The sequence below is a fragment of the Eschrichtius robustus genome, chromosome 21 (assembly GCF_028021215.1).
Source record: "Eschrichtius robustus isolate mEscRob2 chromosome 21, mEscRob2.pri, whole genome shotgun sequence".
NCBI classification, from domain to species: domain Eukaryota; kingdom Metazoa; phylum Chordata; class Mammalia; order Artiodactyla; family Eschrichtiidae; genus Eschrichtius; species Eschrichtius robustus.
The window spans coordinates 14,876,922-14,898,324 of NC_090844.1; the positions used below are offsets into that span (position 1 = coordinate 14,876,922).

At 38.0% G+C, this 21,403-nt stretch overlaps 1 protein-coding gene across 4 annotated transcripts in view; it reads right to left on the reverse strand.

The window, feature by feature from the left end:
* Nucleotides 1-21,403, reverse strand: part of FAT1 (FAT atypical cadherin 1) — a 122,121-nt gene that overhangs the window by 45,475 nt on the left and 55,243 nt on the right. For all 4 annotated transcript variants that reach the window (XM_068531955.1, XM_068531953.1, XM_068531954.1 and 1 more), the window contains exons 3-4: nucleotides 19,994-20,308; nucleotides 1,123-1,184 (exon numbers count right to left, since the gene is read on the reverse strand). In XM_068531955.1, coding sequence (XP_068388056.1) covers nucleotides 1,123-1,184; nucleotides 19,994-20,308 — 377 coding nt within the window. The remainder of the gene's footprint in view (nucleotides 1-1,122; nucleotides 1,185-19,993; nucleotides 20,309-21,403) is intronic.

The window sequence follows — 21,403 nt, forward strand, 5'->3', positions numbered from 1 at the left end:
TAAAGTAACTTTTATTCTAAGTAGATTATTCATGTATTCATTTTAGGAATGAAGATCTGAGATTCTTGAGGGTTATGCTGGTGAATGCTTCTAAATGCATAAGAAACCATTTCACCCTCAGATCCAATGTTCATTTTCAGTTCAGTGTGCACATTAAAAGGGATGACCGTAGTTATTCCCCCTCACCCACGTCATCCCAAGTGAATTAATGGAATGCTAAAAACATTAAAGTAGACTGAAGTTTTCTGTGGAACTATGTTCTTTTTGAAGCTTGGCGGGTGCAAATTCTGTTGTTTATAGAAGTGGGAATGAATGTATCTTCATGGTACTTGTCAAGAGTACTGAAGTAAAGTAGCTGCTTTAATTAAAGCACACGATTTGCCTTCCCAAACTCTCAAAATAAAACAAAATTATAATTACTATTTTAATTTTAACCTCTCAAAACATTTCCTTTTGATCAGTTTTCATGTGATCTTCAGGAAAAAAGAAAAATTAAAGAGAAATACAACCAAGTACTATGCTTTGTAGCATTCATCAAATCGTTCCTAAGTTTGGGTTCCATAACTAGCAGCCTGGTGACACAGCTTTTAACATGTTACTAAAAAAAACTCTCTTCTTTAAGACAGTCAAATCACTGCCAACACTGGCCCTCAAATAAATTACCACAAAAGGACTACAGAAAAACATACACGATACGTAAACTAATCTTATCTCCCATCAATATCTTAATATCATCTTCAAAGTCCTAAGTATCCTATACCTGCTCCCATCCAGCCTTTGATATTCATTGAGAAGAGAGGGCTCCGGAGTGAGGCAGACAATTAACAGGTGTGTAGTGCGGTCCTAATCAGGGTGAGGGGATCGCAGTAGGATGCCACTGTTCGTAACCTGCTGCTATGGATATTTTGGCATCTGTTTATCTTCTGGGGATAGACAGGGGTGTAAAGCAGACCTGAACTATATTCACAATATTTTCTTTATTTTCGTTTTTATTAATGACCATAAGGTGATATAACAAAATAGCAGCAGCTCAGAATTACTAGATAATATGAGTAAGATTGCTATTTCCCATATTTATGATTACAATATTTTTAAAATTATTAAAAATAAAGAAATGCTTACTTCTAATATGTGTTCATCTTGCTGCTCGCGGTCTAGTTTCCTTGATGTAGTTGTGATGAGACCTAGAAAATGATAACAGTTCATGAATCCTCACAAAATAAAGGTAGTTACAAAATACTGTAATTGAAACCACACACTGAGTGTAGAAGTTTGAGCAAATGCCTAACTTATTCTGAAGAGGAAAAAAATTATTAATCCAGGTTCGGTTAATTATTTTATTTACAAACAACATAGTTTATACTTTCTCATTTTAATGATTCTTAAAAACATTAGATAAATGACAGAAGTATTAAGAAAGTGGAAAAACTCAAATCAGTTACATTTTAAAAATTTGTTTAGTAGTTTCAACATACATTTTGTCAGAAAAGATTTTTAAAAAGTGGGATGAAGTTATCCAAGATTTCAACCTCATCCATATCTGCTGTGACTGTTGCAGACATGATTAAGAATTTTCAGAAAAAACTTCCGTAACTGTATTAAAAAGGACCACTGGAAAGTATAATGTTGACTATGATTTATTACCTTTGGGTCGTCTACCCTCAAAAATAAAGAACTGTTGGGCTTCCCTAGTGGCGCAGTGGTTGAGAATCTGCCTGCCAATGCAGGGGACACGGGTTCGAGCCCTGGTCTGGGAAGATCCCACATGCCACGGAGCAACTGGGCCCGTGAGCCACAATTACTGAGCCTGCGCGTCTGGAGCTTGTGCTCCGCAACAAGAGAGGCCGCGATGGTGAGTGGCCCGCACACCGCGATGAAGAGTGGCCCCCGCTTGCCATAACTAGAGAAAGCCCTCGCACAGAAACAAAGACCCAACACAGCCATAAATAAATAAATAAATAAATAAATAAATAGATCATCACGTTTAAAAAAAAAATAAAAAATAAAAAAAAATAAAGAACTGTTATAAAAAGTATTGTGATTTTCCAGGTAATGCTGCTCAAATAACAATCATTTAATTTCCCCAAAAAAGAAGAAATGATCCTCAAAGAAACCCCATATTCTTTATTTCTTTGATTTTTCTATCAAACTAGAATAGCTATAGTTTAAATCTCTCTCTAGAGCTTCAATAACTGCTCAACTGTCAACATATGTTGGAACCTAGAAGGCCATTAAAACTGATGAAATATATTCTTGTACTTCACAGAAATTAAAAACAAAATTCCCCCAACCACTAAAATAACCTCTGCAACCTGTGTTGATAACGGACAGGTGCAAACTGAGTGGTTCTGAGGCCTTTATGTGGCAAATCACTGCTAGGACTAATCCTTCTCCTGCCCAGCTTTCTGTGGTTTTCCACAGAGAAATACCTCAAATAACTCATATTTAAGAACAGATTTTATCATTCTAATTGATTTTCTATTAGTCTAACTAATTTCACAAAACTACCAATTAAAGGCTATTCAAAATGTTTCCCTAAATTTGTACATGAAAGACTTACGTTTTCATTTAATTCAAAGTTTTTCTTTTCTTAAATAGTCACTAAGAATCTACATCAACATTATCTTCCCCACAATTCAATGAAGCAACGCTCTCTTTGTAATAAGAACAGAAGACTATATTGTAAGCTAGAATCTGGGGTTTGTCCAAAACCACACTTATAGATTAAAAGAGGTTCAAGGAAAATGCTTCACAATGCTTAATGGTGTGAAAATGTGGCTTACTGTGGCACAAGCTTGATTTTCATTAGTCGAAAACCTTTGAAAGTTAATCCCCTTTTTTTTTTCCTGTCAAAAGTTTACCACCCTTTCTGATTGTCGTTTTAAGCAGTTCAAGAATGACAGGAAATTGCTGTGATTAGTCCCATCTAATTGTCCTCATGTACCCATCAAAAACTTGCTGTTAATGGTAACAGCACAAAAGGCCACAGCTTGGCATGTTCACAGCAAGATAGGGGTCTGCTCTGTAGAACATAATCATTCATTGCAGGGATATCTGTTAGCAAATAAATATCTGTAGCAAATACATAAATACCCGTTAGCAAATACAATTCCTCACTTTACAGTTTCCTTATAGCACACCAGACTGCTAAAAAGGATGGACTTACATCCGTATTATCAATTCAATATAAAGACAAAAAGCAAAACTGACCATCTCCTAGGTTTGGAATTATTTGCATGCTCTCTATACTTAAAATTAATTCTCTCTTAACTCAAATGGAATATTAATTCCATTCAAATGCAATGAATCCTAATGTTCCTTTTTATCCATTTTTTTTTTTTTTTTTTTGCCCAGCTACTCCTACCCACTCCTCCACCTCTCGGCTTAGACATCACTTCTGAGGGCTCCCATGACAGGCCTAGCCTGGGGTTCTGCTGCTGGGTCTCCCAAGCTCTTTCATTTGCTCTATCATAACATCACCCCACGGCACTGCAGTCACTTCTTTAAAAGTCTTTTTTTTGTATCCTTCAAAGTCCATGAGACTCTGCCTTTCCTGTATATCTTGGTTATATTGTTATATCTCTGTTACCCTAAAGAAACACTTAAAGGTGTGAACACATGAATTTCTTAAAACCATAAAAGAATAGAATTTTAAATATGCATTGGAGGAAGAGAGGCACACAAACTACACTGAACTTGGAAATGATACAAATTTATAGCTTATCTAGGAGCTAACAGAAAACCATTTAACATATATTTACAGGTAAGATGTGTCAAGCATTGTGACAGATGGTCCAGGTGATGGTGACGTCCAACAGACATTTAGAGGCACAGATGTAAAGTGCAGGGAAGTCACCAGAGGCAGACACAGACTTAGTTATACCCCAAGTACAGAAGAGAGTATGAAGAATGGTGAACGGTGGGCCTACCAAAAAATAAAGGGCAGGCCAATCTTATTGAAGTAGGGGCCATGAGTGTTTAGAAAGCCATGAGGAAGCCTAAGAAGCAAAGGCTGGAAGAGAAGCAGGTGTCCCAGAGGCCACAGGCAGAGAAATTTAAGGAGGAAGTCTCTCCTCCAAGTACTTCAGAGACGCTTGGAAGAGAAGATCAAGTGAGAGCCAGGGAGGCAGGAAGCAGAACCAGGAAAGGAATTTCTTTTACGAGGAGGAGACCATTCCGCAGGCTAACAGGGTGCATGTAATGAGTGACTAAACCACGAGGGAAGATAAAGATCCAGATGTGAACTAACCAATACAGTAGCCACGAGCCTCATGTGGCTATTGCAATTTAAGTTACAGGTAAGATCTCATGAACATGAAAGATATTTCAGACTGAAAAAAAAAAGACCTTTCTTCCTAGATTCGCACACTTGTACCAAAAGGAATCCTACCACAAGTGTCACAGTTTTCTGGTCCCTAACACCATCACCAGGGAGGGGCAGTGCATGTATGTCCTATGGGGATGGCGTGAGGTGGTACAGCCCCTAAGAGAAGGGGAAACAAGTGCTTCCTGTGGAATTTCCATACAAAATGAACCCCAAAGAGAAAACAAAATGTCCTAATGAAGCAGGAACATACTAGGAAAACCGTGGATGCGCTCTGGAGGTACAATCAACTGCACTGGGAGGGGAACACAACGGAAACCCTACCCAAGTACCCCACGCTCCAGGCACGCCAATTTAGCTCTAGAATCCATGATGCATTTCACACCCGTTTTCACCTCTGTAATTTTTGCACATCTCGATCCTGCTATAATCCTTCCACCTTGCCTGCCTGACAAACACCTGTTTTCAAAAATGAATCCAAAGTGTACCTTTTCTATATACATGTTATTAACCCTGTAGGTATTGAATATCTAATTAGTGTATCCATTTCTTTCATTTTAAACACTGGTGCTCACCTGTAATGTTTATTACTAAGCTCCAGAAGGAGCTATACTTAATTGAAACAGCACAATACTTCAGAAATGGAGAGAAACCTTTAAGATTATCAAACTCAGCTACCTGAGCCAAAGAGAAATTAACTTGTTCCAATTCACCAGTAAGTCACTGTCCGAGCCAGGATTCGAATTTAGTTTTCCTGAGGCCCAGATGAGAGGATTGGGGAATTCTTCCCCGCTCCCTATCACAGCACACTGCATAATTTACTGCATTAGGGTATTTCAACTCTCCAAAAACTCTCAACTGTGACTTACATGAAGTTTAAGAAAAAAGAAAGCTGGCAACAGTTAATCATTAGTCATTTAATAGGTCCAAAAAAGCAAGTTAGAGAACAAAATACAGTGGGCGAAGGCAGAGAAAAGCATATGCAAGTGCTGCCTCTTGTAACTTTGTTTTATCTTTCTTTTCTCCTGAGCTCTGTTAAATTAAAAATAGAAATGAAGACAAAAAACTTCCTTGCCCTAAAAAAACAATCCATTCTGTAGACCAATACCATTATAAATGTAAGTGGACTGAGTGAGCAAATACGGCTTCTTCTCACCAACTCACAATTACAAGTTTGCCCCATAAATGTATGTAGAACTAAGAAACCAAACTTTCCTGTTTTTATGAACATCATTAAAAAACTATTTACAGCTTTTCAATGCCACTATAGCACTTAGAGAAGACTCCATTTAAGAGAGAATGTTAGATTAACTATAATGCTTTAATGTAAGATTTTAATATTCGACATTTCTTATAAATCAATACCAAAAACCACCTCCAAACTTCCCAAAGTTCAAGAGATCAAATGGACTTCACGAAGTAGGCAGCACATAAAGGTGAACTTACAGGATTAGTAGGTGAAGATAACGAAATAGTCCACGTTGGCAAAACTGTATTTATGTATTCATTCAACTATTTTGTGCTGTCCACTCAGAATGCAGAGATGATTAAGACAGACTCTTGTTTTCAAGAAACAAGGTCCAGAAGGCAAAGACTACATTCAAGAAACAGTAAGGTAGATGAGAATGTCGGGTACATATAGAAAAAAGCACAGGTCCTTGCTGAGGGCTCTGGATTCCAAGGAAGTTTGAACTTGCTTGGATGATGTCTGGTCATCTCTGTTGTTCCAAGAGACAACCAACCCACCAGCCAATATGTGAGTGAGGCCACCCAGGACCAGCCAACCTCAAGCCAACCAGCCAAGTGAGACCAGCACTACATGAAAGAGCAGCCAAGCCTGGCCAAGACCAGAACTGCCCAGCCGAGTCTTCAACTAAATTATGGTGGTTGCTTTAAGCCGCTGAGTTTTGGGATGGTTTGCTCTAAAGCAAAAGACAACTAACGCATCAAATGAGCTCATCTCTAATTGTTATTTGGCTTACTAAATGCTCAGGTATTGTGCTATGAGATTTAAATGTATTATCTCATTCAATCCATATGTATATATATGGCAATATCTGTACCATAATAAATAAATTAATATTTTTACAGGCTCAGAGATTAAGTTGCTTACTCAACGTCATCGAGCAAAGGGGTGAGATGGGAGTTCAGTAAACACAGAGCACCGGAGTCTGAAAGCCACATTAAGAATGAGAGAAGCCAAGGAGGGACGGAAGGCTTTGGTTCTGGAAGAAAGGCTTTGAAACATCAGCACTATGAATGAAACTAGATGGCAGCTGGAGAAGAAAAAAAAAAAAGGATTTCTGAGTAGGATTAACGTCCAACTGCACTGAGAGAGAAAATAACTTGCAATCTGCAGTTTCTGAAGAACCAAAACTGTGAAAGAAAAGGTCCTGGCTCTAAAAAAAAGCTGCGTGGTCGTGTGTTCACCTTGCTTGGCAGGAAATTTGCTTTGAATCATTTTCCAACTATTCTACTTGAAAGTAAGCAGAGGAAGGGAAAAGATCAAGGAAGAAAACAAAAGTTTGCTCACCTAATTAACATTTCCCATTACTCTGATTATTTTCGTCTAACCCCTGCAACTACTTTGGCCTTTTTATCCTTTTGCTTGTTTTACAGTAATGCATAGGACTACAGCATCGTATGTCCCAAGAAGCACCATCCCACAGAACTTTCTGCGATGATGGACAAGTTCTACAATTTGCACTGTCTGATATGGTAGCCCCCAGCATACGTGGCCACCGAGCACTGGAAATGTAGCTAGTGTGTCTGAAAGGCTGAATTTTTAAATTAATTTAAATAATTTAGATTGTCACCAATCATCTCTACTCCTTTGGAGAGTCTCCAATTTCAAATTATATGCGTCACAACCCCAAACTTCAACATCTACAATAGTCAGAATCTTTTTCTGTGGGTAAAATGTGAAGCAGTATTTCAATAGCAAATATATTCGTTACCAAAATCCAAATTCTGTAAGCATCTAACAATGAAACAAGCGAACATTTCCAAGATTTTGACATGCTGATACTTCTCCAATAAAGCCCCCCCCTCCTGCCCCCTCCCTCTTACTAGTCTCCTCACTGGGCTCAGCTGGTGATGAGGAAGCCTGGTTTGCTGTTACCAGTTCACAGATTCATCTGAACACCTAAAAATCAAGAGTCTCTGTGTTTAGCAATGACTCTTCAAGAATCATTATTTTACCAATGTATACTTTTGCTTTTGGTGATCTCTTGCTAAAACCAAAAATTAATGAAATGTATGTTTATAAGCAATAATGATGTCATAAAGTTCACTAGCTCAAGATCACCCACTTCTTCAGTCTATACCATGCTATTCAACTTATTTTCTAGAATGTCTTCCCCAAATATGTCCTTCTGAGACACACATATAAAAGCCAAGACAAGGCCCTTGTCCTCAAACGCATACAGTTTCCTTAAGGAAACAGCCCTTGTACCTCTGTATCTTTTTCACAATGTTTTACTAATCACAGCCCTATTCTGACTAAGCCTTGACCGTAAGCATGCACTTCGGGTGTATTATTTTCAACTGTTCTCCCCACTGATTTTTCTGAAACACTTGAATCTATTTTTTTCTTCACTAAGTTTAAGAACTTTCATGGTGGCACAGTTGGTGGTAAAGGGAGTATTTAAAGTCTTAGGTGCCTTCAGTGTGGACAGCGTAATTTCTTCGGTAGTTGTTACTACCGTGATCTGGAAATTCCATTTCCATCTTTCTACATTCAAGCCTTACTTTAGCAGGGCTTGCCCCCAGGACATTCAGTGTGCTTTAGTAATCAGCACCACCAAAGACCATTACAATAAAACACCTGTAACACCCCAGTGAGGACACTGTGAAACGTATTGCTCAAGCAACTTTTAGACCAGTACTATAAAACCCCCAAAGACTATACATACATATATATATGATATGTAATATGCATACACACCTTCATAAAAGGTTAAACCCCAAATTATTACCTGTAGCTACTCCTGGGAACAGGTGGGCCAAAGAAGAAAGGAAAAGAGGAGGGCACCTTCACTTTTTATGTCATACACTTCTATATTAACAAGTATATTATTTAAAGAAATTTAAACATTAAAATATTTTAAAGGTCAGCGTGAAAGGATACAGAAAGGTTTACTGGTTGAACACTAATCTCAAGCTGGAAAGTCTCAAATGATTTTTTAAAAACTCTGAAACATCTGGCCATGTATATAAAAAAATAAAAGAATAAAACTTAGAAATATTACAGTGGCATATCGTTTATAATTTTTTCTAAAATGTTTTTGCAACTAAATTTTAATGAAATGTACCATACATTATAAAGTGTCCTCTCACTGTAAAATCTAAGTTTGCTAGAGCCAGAAGGTCTTTTAAAATCTTCTAGCCTAAATCCTAAACTTTAAAAACAAGGGTGACTTCCTTGGTGGTGCAGTGGTTAAGAATCCGCCTGCCAATGCAGGGGACACGGGTTCAACTGGTCTGGGAAGATCCCACGTGCCAAGAAGCAACTACGCCCGTGTGCCACAACTACTGAGCCTGCGCTCTAGAGCCCACGAGCCACAACTACTGAAGCCCGCGTGCCTAGAGCCCGTGCTCCGCAACAAGAGAAGCCCGCGCACGGCAACAAAGAGTAGCCCCCTCTCGCCACAACTAGAGAAAGCCCGAGCGCAGCAACGAAGACCCAGCGCGGCCATACATACATACATACATACATAAATATTTTTTAAAAACAAGGAAATATGGTCCAGGAATGTTAAATTAATTCCTGAAGGTCAGAGTCAGCAGCACAATTGGAACTAGAGTTGAATTCTTACCAAAGAAAGTGTTCAGAAGTCTCTGTGGCTGCAGCCATTTACAACCAGAAGTGAGCACCAGAATCACAAGGAATGATGGCTAAACCCACGTTCCCACCCCCACATCCGAGCCACTGCACCAGGACCTCCATCCGTGAGGACCCAGCTCACACAATTTCAGGTGATGTGGCAATCCATCCCACGCCAACCACCTCCGGCCAAGAGCTTACAAAAATTGGAAAAAAAAAAAAATCTATGCCCAATTAATTAATTAAATTTAAATTTAATTTAAATTACTAAATATTTTAATAATTTCCTAAACACAGAATTGCTTTTAGTCACTGTAATTATCACCACTGGCCATATTCTGGAACAAAGTATATTATCCATTTCTCAAAAACACCATTTGAGATACAGAAAAACATAACAAGACTAGGGATTTAGGAGAGAGAAACAGTACTTAAGAACCATAATTAACGTTGCAGAAATGCTACTTCAAAGAAATGGCCATGAGAGTCCACGTGAAGATTCCAACTGCTCTGAAGTTACTTATTAAGCCTAAAACATCTCCCAGAATTTTCCTGACAAATCTGCAACTACTGACCCAAATCATTAAATCCTACTAGAACGTAAGTGAAATGTAGCCTTTCCAACATAAAAGAAAATGATCTAAATGGCAGTTTCCATTTAACAGCATACTTCCCTTCTTTTTGGAAATGCCTTTTGTAGTATGTTGAATGGTGGCCTCTCCCCAAAAGATACGTCCAACCTGAAACCTGTGACTAGGACCTTATTTGGAAAAACAGCCTCTCAAGATCTCAAGATGAGATCACCCTAAATTTATGATGGGCCCTAAAATCAATAAGTATCCTTTTAAGAGAAAAACACAGAAAGATGTTTGAAATACCCAGAAGTAGGGAAGGTGGAGGCAGAGACTGGTGCAATGCTGCCACAAGCCAAGAAATGCCAGGAGCCACCAGAAGGATTCTTCATTAGAGACTCTTAAGGGATTGTGGCCCTGCAGACACTTTGATTTTGAACGTATGGCCTCTCGAACAGTGAGAGAATAAATTTCTTTTCTTTTTTTTTAAGCCACCCAATGTGTGGAAATTTGTTACAGTAGCCTTAGAAAATTAATACACCTTTTTATGTGACTAGCAAACAAAAGTACTGAAAAAATACCAAAAAAAGAAGAATTAGTGAAGAATGGCAAATAATTCCATAATCTAAAGATAACCACTCATCTTATTTTCTATGTTTTATTACTGTCTTCATTTGAAATGTCTTTTGACTTTATATAAGGTATCATTCTATATACAAGACAAATTAAAAGGCAGAGGATTAAAAAAAATGTGTGCCCAAAGATAATTTGGGGTAGGAAAGTGCCAAATGCTCCAGATAATCCAAGTTAATTATATGCTTTTCCTCAAAAGGAAGGCGAAACAGGCTGTCTAAGCTCTGGGAGGACCTCTTGAACATCTCTGGCTGAGAACCACAAATGAACTAAATCTTATTTTTATATAATACATAAAATATGCCACAAATTGTACCTCAGTTGTATTTTTAAATATATTATCTCTCATACTCTTTCCTCTTCCATAATAGAATGAAGTAAGAAAAAATATTTTTTAGTAATCTGATGAACAATAAGTATAAATACTAGTTTAATGCCTATAAAATACAAAGTCACAATTAGAGAGTTGTTTCAACTAATGACCAAGATAGAAAAGACCCTTCTATTCTGAACAAACCTAAACAATTTCTCTCTGTTCTTTTAAGAGTTTATTCAACAAGCAACATGGGCCTCAGGGTACAATAACAATAATTAAAAAAATAGTTTTCAAGAAATAATTTACTCAATAAAATATTCTCTTTAGTCAGAATAATTTACCTGTGTTCACCCTACATTGGCCAAAACAATCCTTTCTATTTTAGCCATGATGACCTCTCATTCCTCTTACATACAAGCTTAAAACAAAAAACAAACCAAAAGAAAGCAAAATGCCTACTATCAAAAATTAAACTATATAAAATAAATATAGTAGCTATAAGAGGTCAGAAGTTTAAAATGTTTTAGAAATTTATGGGATATGTATTTCAAACTTCAGACTCCTGAATAATTTTTTTTTTTAATTTCCATGATGCACTGTTGAAATACAGCCTGCTTTGAGTTGGTGAAGCTATCACAGAACTACAGAGACTCATTAAATGTATGGAAAATAAAGGAGGCAATATATTAGTAATTATTAGTAATAACTGTTAATTATTCTAATTTTTAAAATAAAGTATTAAAGCAAGCAAAAGACAGTGAGACAGGAAAGCAGGAGACATTAGCTGTAGAATTCCATGTAGCACATGACAAATACTTTTTCATGGGACATTCTATTCTACAGATCTGTACCCAGCCAGCTTTAATAAAGTGAAAATGTTCTCAGAACAAGCCTGTTTACTGTAATTTGCAAAGAGCACAGCTGAAGTCCTGAGGTCTGGACAGTGGGAAGGCAGAGGACACCGCAGGAGGAGGAGGGACAGACACTAGACCAAGAACAGTGTTTTCCTGGTCAAACTTCTAAGACTCCTCTTCCAACAGGTGAAACGGAAATCATATGAATTTCGCTAATTTTCAAAATCAGTCAACTGGAGAATACATATTAAGCAGTAATCACATTCTCCGTATCATGCTTGGTTCTATCCTGACCCTCCAGGACCTGAGCCAGGACTGAATGTCCACAGAACAGGCAAGACGAGCGCCGCAGTGAAAAGGCAGAGCAGACCTGGAAAGACAGGCAGGGAGGTGGGCCCTGCTACCCACCGGCTCCCATCTAAAAATACAGATTGCCTTGTAGGCCAAGAGCGAACTTCCAATTTTTCCTATAGTTATCACTCAACATCCATCCCCTTGGAGCTTTAGACCATGAGCTCAGCGATCCTCTGCAGTACTGCGCTGTCTTTATTTAGGTGGTGTTCCAAGACTGCATTTAACTACAGCTTGTCTGGAGTTCTCTGGGCAGCTGCCGCCATTTGAACAGCTATTGTTCGTCACTGCAGTCCTGGTGCCGGCAGGATTAGGCTTGGAGCCAAAAATGGAATTCTATTCATACACTGTCAAGGCTGGAAGGGCGCTCAGAACTCATTTAGTTCAAACTTTCAGAGTCCCATGGAAAACCCTAAAAGAATGAATCAAATGACCAGTCTAAAGTCACACAAGCAGTGGCTGAGTAAGAATCTGCACCCTGAAATCTTCAGACTTCTCTTCTGGTTTTAATTCTATCTTAACTAGCTGTTTCTCATTGAAAAGGGATGGCATTGAAACATAAGATAAACATAAGATCAAAAGCCAAATGCAATTTACCAGGAATTGCCTTCAACATTCCTATAAATGTCAGATATAGCAGAGATAGGGAGGGGAAGAAACCCAACCCATTTTATAAAGTTAACATCATGTTGACAAAAAAGGCTAATCTCACTTAGGCACTTAAATGCAAAATCTTAAAATACTGGTACTTAAAATAATTTTAGCAAATGATATTCAGCAACATTAAAAAAAAACAGAATACCCCTTGAAAGAATTTAACCTAAGGATTCAAGGTTAACAGATTTTCAGAGAAAAAGCATATCACCTATTTTAACGTGTGCAGAAAATGCAGTGCATAAAACTTGACTTCTCTTAGACTTTAAGGATAACATACTTCACTGTAAAATAAAAAATAAGCAGGAGGAACAGGTAGAAAGATCTACAGAGTCTTCCTTAATATTTGCATATATTTGGGAAAAGACTACAAATGAGTAAACTTTTTTTTTTAAATGAATTCCTGCCATTGTAAAGTGACTGGCCCTTCATTTCCTTCCTGTGCAGCTATCAAATGTTACCGGAAACCCCTGGAAGTTGTTTGCAGCTATAGCTATTTCCTATTGCACTTTGTTCAGCCTCCGTTCCAGCCACAATAAAATGCCATTTACTTTGATTGAGAAAAAAAGTAGTTGTAATGTGATAGTGGACTCGAAGATGGATGGTTACCCAGTATACCTATTAGCTATTACAGCATTTTATGACTTTCCCATGCTTTAGGGACTACTACATATATATGTGTATGTATGTATGTATATATATATTTTATATATATATACACATATATCACTCTATCTGCAATTAAAGAACATTTCTTATACTGAACATAAAATAATCCTACATTACTCTATCCTACATGTAAACAAACGAATGAAAAACAGACCACTGTATAAAGTTATCCTTTACAAAGCATACAAAGCTGTAACTTACTTAATTTGAGCATGAACATCTCAACCCACAATCAGGGAGGAAAAAAAATGGAGAAAATGGTAACCATTTGATAAGTATACATATAACCAACTGTGAGAGCTGGAATTTCAAGCTTTGAAATATTTTTTAACAGGATATAACAGCACAAAGAAGTGTGAAAATCTCAAAACTTGGAACTATTTTATCTTCTAATGAGAAACAGTTATTTCTCAAAGTAGAGGAGATCTGAATAATAGTCTATCATCAACTTGCTAAATCTTTTCTGATATTTCAACCTTGGTAACTAATGTTCTACTACTATTCTTTAAAGAATAATTTTAATAACCTGGAGAAGCAAAACACAGCTCTCATCTTTTTTAAGTATTCACTGCTTAGAGCCATGGGAAATAAACTTAATTTTTACTTCAGGAATATCAAATAGTCTACTCCCTCAGAGATAAATCAACAATTCAACCAGCCCAACTAGTAAATACATCAGTATACCAGGGGTGAGAAAACTACTGCCAACCTGATTTTGTATGGCTTACAAGCTACGAACGGCTTTTATATTCTTAAATGACCAGAAAAAAAACAAAAGAATATATTGTGACACATGAAAAGTATATGAAATTCAAATTACAATGTCCATAAGTAAAGCTTATTGGCACACAGCCATACTCATTCATTTCCATGTTGTCTAGGGCTGCTTTCGCTCTACAGTGACAGAGCTGAGTGGCTGTGACAGAGGCTGTATGGCCTGCAAAGGCTAAAATATTTCGTACCTGGCCCTTCACAGAAAACGTTTAATGATCCTTGCAGTACACGGTTAATAAGACTAAGTTTAAATACTTAGTGTTATTTAGAAGCTTCACGCTTTTTGGTCTGAAAATATCACTAGAAATAAGATTAGCCTAAAAAGCAACCATCATATAATTCAGAAATTCCTCAACACAAAAAACAGAGAAGGTAAGAAAAACCGGATCCCAAACCACATTTACGTCACAAACCCAAAAGCAAATCAAGTGAATGTGGGATCCTGCATCCAGAAGTAGCAGTTATGAAACCCGCGTCCTTCTGGCTCTGACCTCGGGTGGCCTTTACCTCTCTCTGAAGTCATATAATTACTTGAAAAATGGGGAAGACAGCAGACTCTTGGCATTTGTAATCTCTACTCACAGGGTTTCTTGTAAAGATTAAGTATGTGAGATTGCTTTAATACGTAAAGTGCAATGTGCGTAGTAAGCTACACGTGTCACTGCCCTTCTGGCTCCGAGAGAAAGTTTTATTCCAACCTGATCTAAAAGTGAGGTCAAGAGTGGAAGAGTGGTAAAAGGAAGACCAGAAAATAGCACAGAAGAGTAGCAAAAGAGGAAAAGCCAAGGTTTGCTGGTTCCTCTTTGGCTGTCTCCTTCAAGCTCAACTCTCAAAGGTGACAGGCATGAGACAGCCTTATGGAAATCAGCCCAAAGAGAGAGAACCAGTGTGGCTTACAAGATTCCAACAGTGCAACATGCTCCAGATCCAATAATGAGAAGAGATTTAGAGTAAAGATCAGCCTCCAAAATATATGAAATTTTAACTCTACAGAATTGATAAAGGAAAAGCTAAGAAAACAGTAAGCTGAAACAGCCTCAATAAAGTTTTTAAACCATTTAAAATTTCAAGTAGATGGAAACAGATGCAATAGTTGTCAAAAGAGCTTAAACCCTTTGAAGATGCTCACGCAGACACACAGAAATCACATCCACAAACATACTCATATATTCAAAAAGGATGCCTCTACTTAATACACATTTCTGATGAATTTATTTTTATCCATAAAAATTTCTCAGTGTATTTGTTCCCGCACAGGAAGACCTACCTCAATGAATGAGAAGATAAAAAAAAAATTTACTAGACAGTATAAAATCAGTGGATCGGTGAAATGGGTGGTGAAAGGTACATGGATATGTACCTATATTCTTATAATAATGTGGTAATTTTTCTAAGGCACAGCCTCTAATACTAATAATACTGTTAAGGGAAAAACCCAAGATGTTTATCACTGTATACAGTATGCTACTACCCATGTAAAAAGATAAGAAAAAAATAATGTATTCTTGTTCGTATATGAGTAAAAGAAATGACAAACAGTAGTTTCCTCAAAGTGTTTTAAAATGTAGGTTTTATTAGTATTCAAGAATGGTGAGGTCACCATATCAGGAGACCACTGTCACTGAAAAGATAGTTTATTATTCACAACACCCGAGAGAAGAGGGGGTGCCACGCACACCGCACAGGGCCACATGAGCCTGCACTGGGGTCGGTGAGGAGGTGGAAGGAGCAAGGAGAAAGCATGCACCAGAGCCTTTCCTGTGGTTTCCACAGAAAGCACAAGGTGATGCGGCACAAGCAGGTTTAGAGTTGGCTGGTATGAATTATTTCAATGGCTCTGGTACTCACTACAACGTGCATGAATCTCAGAGGAAATATGCTGAGTGTAAGAACCTTTACCAAAAAAAAAAAATAGTATACACTCTGTGAGTCTAACTGTAGAAAATTTTAGGGAGCGCAAACTAACATACAGTGACCGAAAGCAGATAAGTGGTTGCCTGGGGGTGGGAGCAGAGGGCAGTAGCGGGGAGGGGGTACAGAGAGGCAGGGCGAAACGTTGGGGAGCAATGGGTGGGTTCACTGCTCGACTGTGGTGATGGTTTCAGTGTTGGATAGCTATGAGAAAACTCATTAAATTGCAGGCTTTAACTATGTGCAACTTATTATATGTCAATTACACTTCAATAAAACTTTTAAAATAAAGAGCAATATTGCTTCGTGTCCAAAACTTGGAATATACCAACGCAGAGATAAGGGAATAAAACTGTGGTCTTTTCTAAAGCACGCACAAGCTCCAAGTGAACACTTGAAAATTATATGCCAGTTTTAAGTTACATATCAGGCCTCAAAAGTTCAAACTGATAACACTGACTAAAAAGACACTCTGCTGGGGTCGTTCCACTCTGCTGAGGTTACTCGTGGAGAATGAAGCCTGTGAGTGCACACTGGTCCCCATTGTTTGGGGCCCTCCTTCTTCTCTGTCCTTGACACCCTGCAAAGGAAGCTGCGACGTATGTGTCTGCAGGAGCCGGGCAGTCACGGCTCAGACAGTCCAACACTCTAGGCTCTTGTCTCCCTCCCACCTCGAGCAACTGCACAATTTTTGTTAAAAGAAGCAAATTTACCCTGATACTGAACATAATCAAACAAAAGATGTTATAAGAATTTCTGGTGTCCACAAAAGTGTGTGTGTCAGGAAAGGAAGATGAATCAAGTCTCTTTTGCTTGTACCCTCTGTGAAAGGAAGCACCCTGCCACCCACCACCCCTTAGAAACAACACAGCAGGAACCATCTGAGATGCAGACAGAAAGGCAGTTTCAGGCACAAAAACTTTGACTGGAACACAAAATACATCTAAAAATGTTCCTCCAAACTTGTCATTGAGAATCCCCCATTCAGATCATCAAACCCAGTCCTAGCAAGGTTTTCTATTCTGTTTTTTAAATTATGCATCATACTATGATAAAAAGAGAGAAAGGTCTGTAGGGATGTTTCCTCCTCTCCAAAAGGACTTAGTGAGGTCATCTGATTTAAGTTTATACAAAACATTCCAAGGGATTGTATGCAGACTCTCCAAAATAGATCATTATTTATAAAAATAGCGTAAATATTATCCTTTCACCCTTCTTCTGGTATTTACGCTTTTCCACCAAGCACAGCCATTCTCTCACACACTCATCTAACTCCAGCTCTTGGCCTCACCACTCCTTCAAATTGTCCCAACTTGAGGAACATCCCCTACCTCTTGTCCATCCATCCACTTTACTACTTTCAGAATCAGCACACTAACTTTCCCAAGGGGCCTCATCCTCCTAACTACACCTCCACATGAGTCATCGTCAGTTCCGCAGTTCCTCCAGAGGCACTGATCAGCGCCTGGGCACACATCTCACACCCACCGGTCTCTCTTTGCTATTTCACTTACGTAGACTACATACTCTCAAAGCATCTCTTAACATGCTGGATACACAGCAGAAGCTCAATAAACGCTTGATGTGTAAACAAACAATTTGAATGGCAATGAATTCAGGCTTTCTCCAGTCTGCTGGATGTTGTGATAATCACCAGGGTCCTAAATTTCTCTTTACCACTAAGGAGCAAGCAGACACATTTTACCTTGTCAAATTTGTTTATCCAAAGGAGAGGCACAGATTTATCAGTCTACTAAGACCTTGGTTATCTCATGTAGAGTTAACAGAGCAAAGGTAACTAACACCTGCAAGCGGGAGAGGCCGGGGCATCTTTCCTGGAAGTGATGCTGAGCTCCTGCACGCATGCACGCACTCGCCTTAACAGGCCTGCAAAAATGCTCATCACTAATCACAAAATGTGAGGACCTGGAAGCGGGTTTTCTCCAAGATCCCAGAGGTAAAGCCTCACTACTGTCCACATCTCTTGATTTCCAGCCCAGTGATTTTCTCTCTCTGCCATTAATAACCAAGTAACATGATTTAGGGTCCGCAGGTGGTCTGATGGGTCAGCACATCACAGGAACTTTCTTCCACCAGACTGTCTTTCACCAGCCTCCACAGTCTGGCCCCCAATAATACTGAGGCTGTATTTACTATATTCTTTTATAATGCCCATGCTAAAATATGGTTATTTCTCAGTCTTTAGAGACTTTAGGTGACTTGTGGAATGATCAAATTTCTCTATTAAACACACAGTTTATTACATACTTCACAACAAATATTCCTGAGTGCTAACTATGGTTATTTTCCACTACTATCTGCCTTCAACTCATAAAAAAATAAAACCTCTCTGTAGTCTCATGGCTTTTCCCCTGCTATCCTATCAGCAGGATGCATATGCTACCCACCGAGGGGTCTGGGAGCTAGCTATGGACTCCTGAAAGGGATTTCTACTCCCTGAAGATAAGGAAGAGCTTAGAAGTCTCGGCAGACACCTCTTTTTAAGAGTTGTCAGAACAGAGAGACGTAAAGGGAGTAGCAAGGCCACATTAATCCCATTTCTACAAGACATAACACAACAGCAGTGCCATCATCATTTCAGAGGCCTGAGATGACCAAGGTTTCAAGGCTCCCACAGTAGCTCTAACTTATATAATTATAATGGCATAATTATCTCAAGGCAAAAGTAAATCCTGGTACAGTCAAAATAAATCTTGTTGACTTGTAGCAATCAAGGAAGACAGTCTATATGATAGGTTGGAATAGGGTGACAAGAGGTTTAAAAACTAACATTTTAATGTACTTTTTAAGACACAAAATATTACATACACACATGTTCCCTTATCAGGTTATCTTTCTACAGGCATTTTGGTACACAGATATTGAACTCAAGCGTCCTTCCACCTCAAGAACTGCTTCCTTTTAAGTCCAACAAAGGAAATTATGAAATAAGAATTACACCAAAAAAAACGGGCAAGGAAGCTGAGAATGCCTCCTTTATTTTGGTTTTTGTATATTATTTCTTTGACATACCAAAAAGACAACCCAGTAACTGAACAGGCCAGCTCCCTCAGAATAAGACATAATGAGCAAAGACATGATAGAGACATGTAAATTATAAATCTACCACTTCAGAATCCGTAACTAGATCCTATGAAAAAGTACTGAATCACCGAAAAATCTGGGTTCAAAGGCCAGTGATCTACTTCATGAGAAGTTTTATGTTCCTACAAATAAGTTGTCCTCTCAGTGTCATGCAGTGGTTCTTGTTTTAACTCTGATCAAGAAATCAGAGTGCAACCCTCCACTTGTAAAGTTTTCATGTATAAATGATAGCTAACTTTTCACTACACAAATGATAGCTATGTTGAACCTTTGTGTGTGTGTGTGTGTGTGTGTGTGTGTGTGTGTGTGTGTGAAATAATAAAAAAGAGAACCAAGACTTCAGAAAAAAGTTGATGCATTATCAAATGTAAAAGAATAAATACTTGAAGTTTATAAGGATTTTGGAAGAGGATTTTGGAGTCAAGGAGCTACCTGCTTAGAAAAAGGGTGTCAGACATTCAGAGGAGAAAACAGTTAGAAGGAAAACTTGAGGTATGAGTTCAAGAAAGTAACAGCTCCCAATCTGAAAATTATTTAATCCTGATCCTCTACTGTTTAAAGAGACACAGCACTGCTCTATGCAAAAATTCCAAAACAACATTAAAAAAAAAAAAAAACAACTACTGTGAATTGTGAAATAAACTCTTGATATTTTTCATAAAAAGTAGAGTTTGGAAAATTTAGCAGCAGTAGAATTTGCAGTTAAGTTTAAAATGTATCACTAATTTAGGAACTATTAATGAAACTACAATATTTGCTTTTTAACCTGCAAGTGAAACTCTACTAATGAGCAAAATAGTTTTATAAAAGCAAATTCAAAGAAAAAAAAAAATCAGGGATAAAATTTTCATGAGGGTATAAAGGCTTGTCTTGAGTAACTCAAAAGGGAAACGATTTATCAAAAACTAAATAAAAGTGGCAAATTAAGAAATTTAATTCTTAAATTTCCCCACATCAAGAGCATATAAGCATGAATATTTCATACATAATAATATTAACACATACCTGTCTTAGGATTTATTGAAAAAAATCCTTGTGGATTTCCGCTTGTAATTTTGTATGTCAGCCTGTCATCAGAGCTAGAATCTGGATCAAATGCCTCAATCTGGACCACAGACACATCCTTGGGAGAGTTTTCCATTATTTCCGGATAATAAACAGGCTCTGAAGTCTGTGGTGCGTTGTCATTCACATCCTCCACCTCTATATAGACCTCTACAAAGGAGGAAAGGGGCACGACGCCCTGATCAGACGCGTAGACTGTTAGCCAGTAATGGGAGGTGGACTCGCGATCCAGTCGACCTGAAGTCTCTATAACACCTAGAGGAGAAAGAAGAGAAGCATGAAGTAGGCTGTCAACCATCACGGCCAACTGTCACTCTGAGAAAGCATCAGCCTAAATGACAACTCTTATGCCTTAAGCCTTATGGAAGGCTTCTGTGTCGCTTACAGCGGTGCGATCTTAAGCAAATTGTCTAGCCTCTCTGTGCCTCGGTTTCCTTTCCTATAAAATGGAGTAATAAGAGTAGTGTGTTCCTAGGTTGATTAAATGAACTAACACATATAATGATTAGAATATAGCACTTGGCACGTAATATTGGTTATAAAAGTATTTGTCATTATTAGTATTAGGTGCCAGGCACTATGTGGGGCACTTTACAAATATTATCTTATTTAACTCTCAAAACAACCCAAAGAAATGAATGGTCAAATATGGTCTCTTGTGTCCTGAAATCCGTCAGCTTCTTTTAATCACCTTAAGCAAATGGCAAGACAACCAGGATGCTAAAAATATAAATTCTCCTACCACATTATAAGCTCCACAGGAGCAGAGACCACATCCTTCTAAATGCCAGTTTACCCAGCACATTACCCAAAGCCCAATAATTATTTATTAAATGAACAAAAATGAACGGATATATTAACTGGAGTTGATACAGAAAAGTCCTCAAATGCGATCCAAACTAGGACACATTTCTCATTAATTCAACTAGTAAGAGATGGAATTATAAAATTACAAAGAAAGTTAGAATGTCTGTAACGTTTTGGCTCAGCCACTGAAAGTCCAGCCACGCGAAGTCTTACTTAATCTCAAGATTAACCTATTCTCAGGATGATTAACAGTGGAAATATCCATTTCTCTTGGGCAAATCCCACCTTTTTATTCAATGGTGTAAACTTGTCCTTTGGCTTTCCCAAAATACATCACTGGATTTTTTTCTTGTGCAATAATCATTCTGAATTAATGCTATTTTTACGGTTCAACATGATCCAGGTTGAACTTTGGAAATCCTACAACTTTAGAATCATTGAAGTTTCCCATTTAACGCAAAATACTATGGGAAAAATGACAAATATCAATTTAATCTGTGCTCAAAAATGAAACAGTATTTATCTCAACTAAATATACATCTG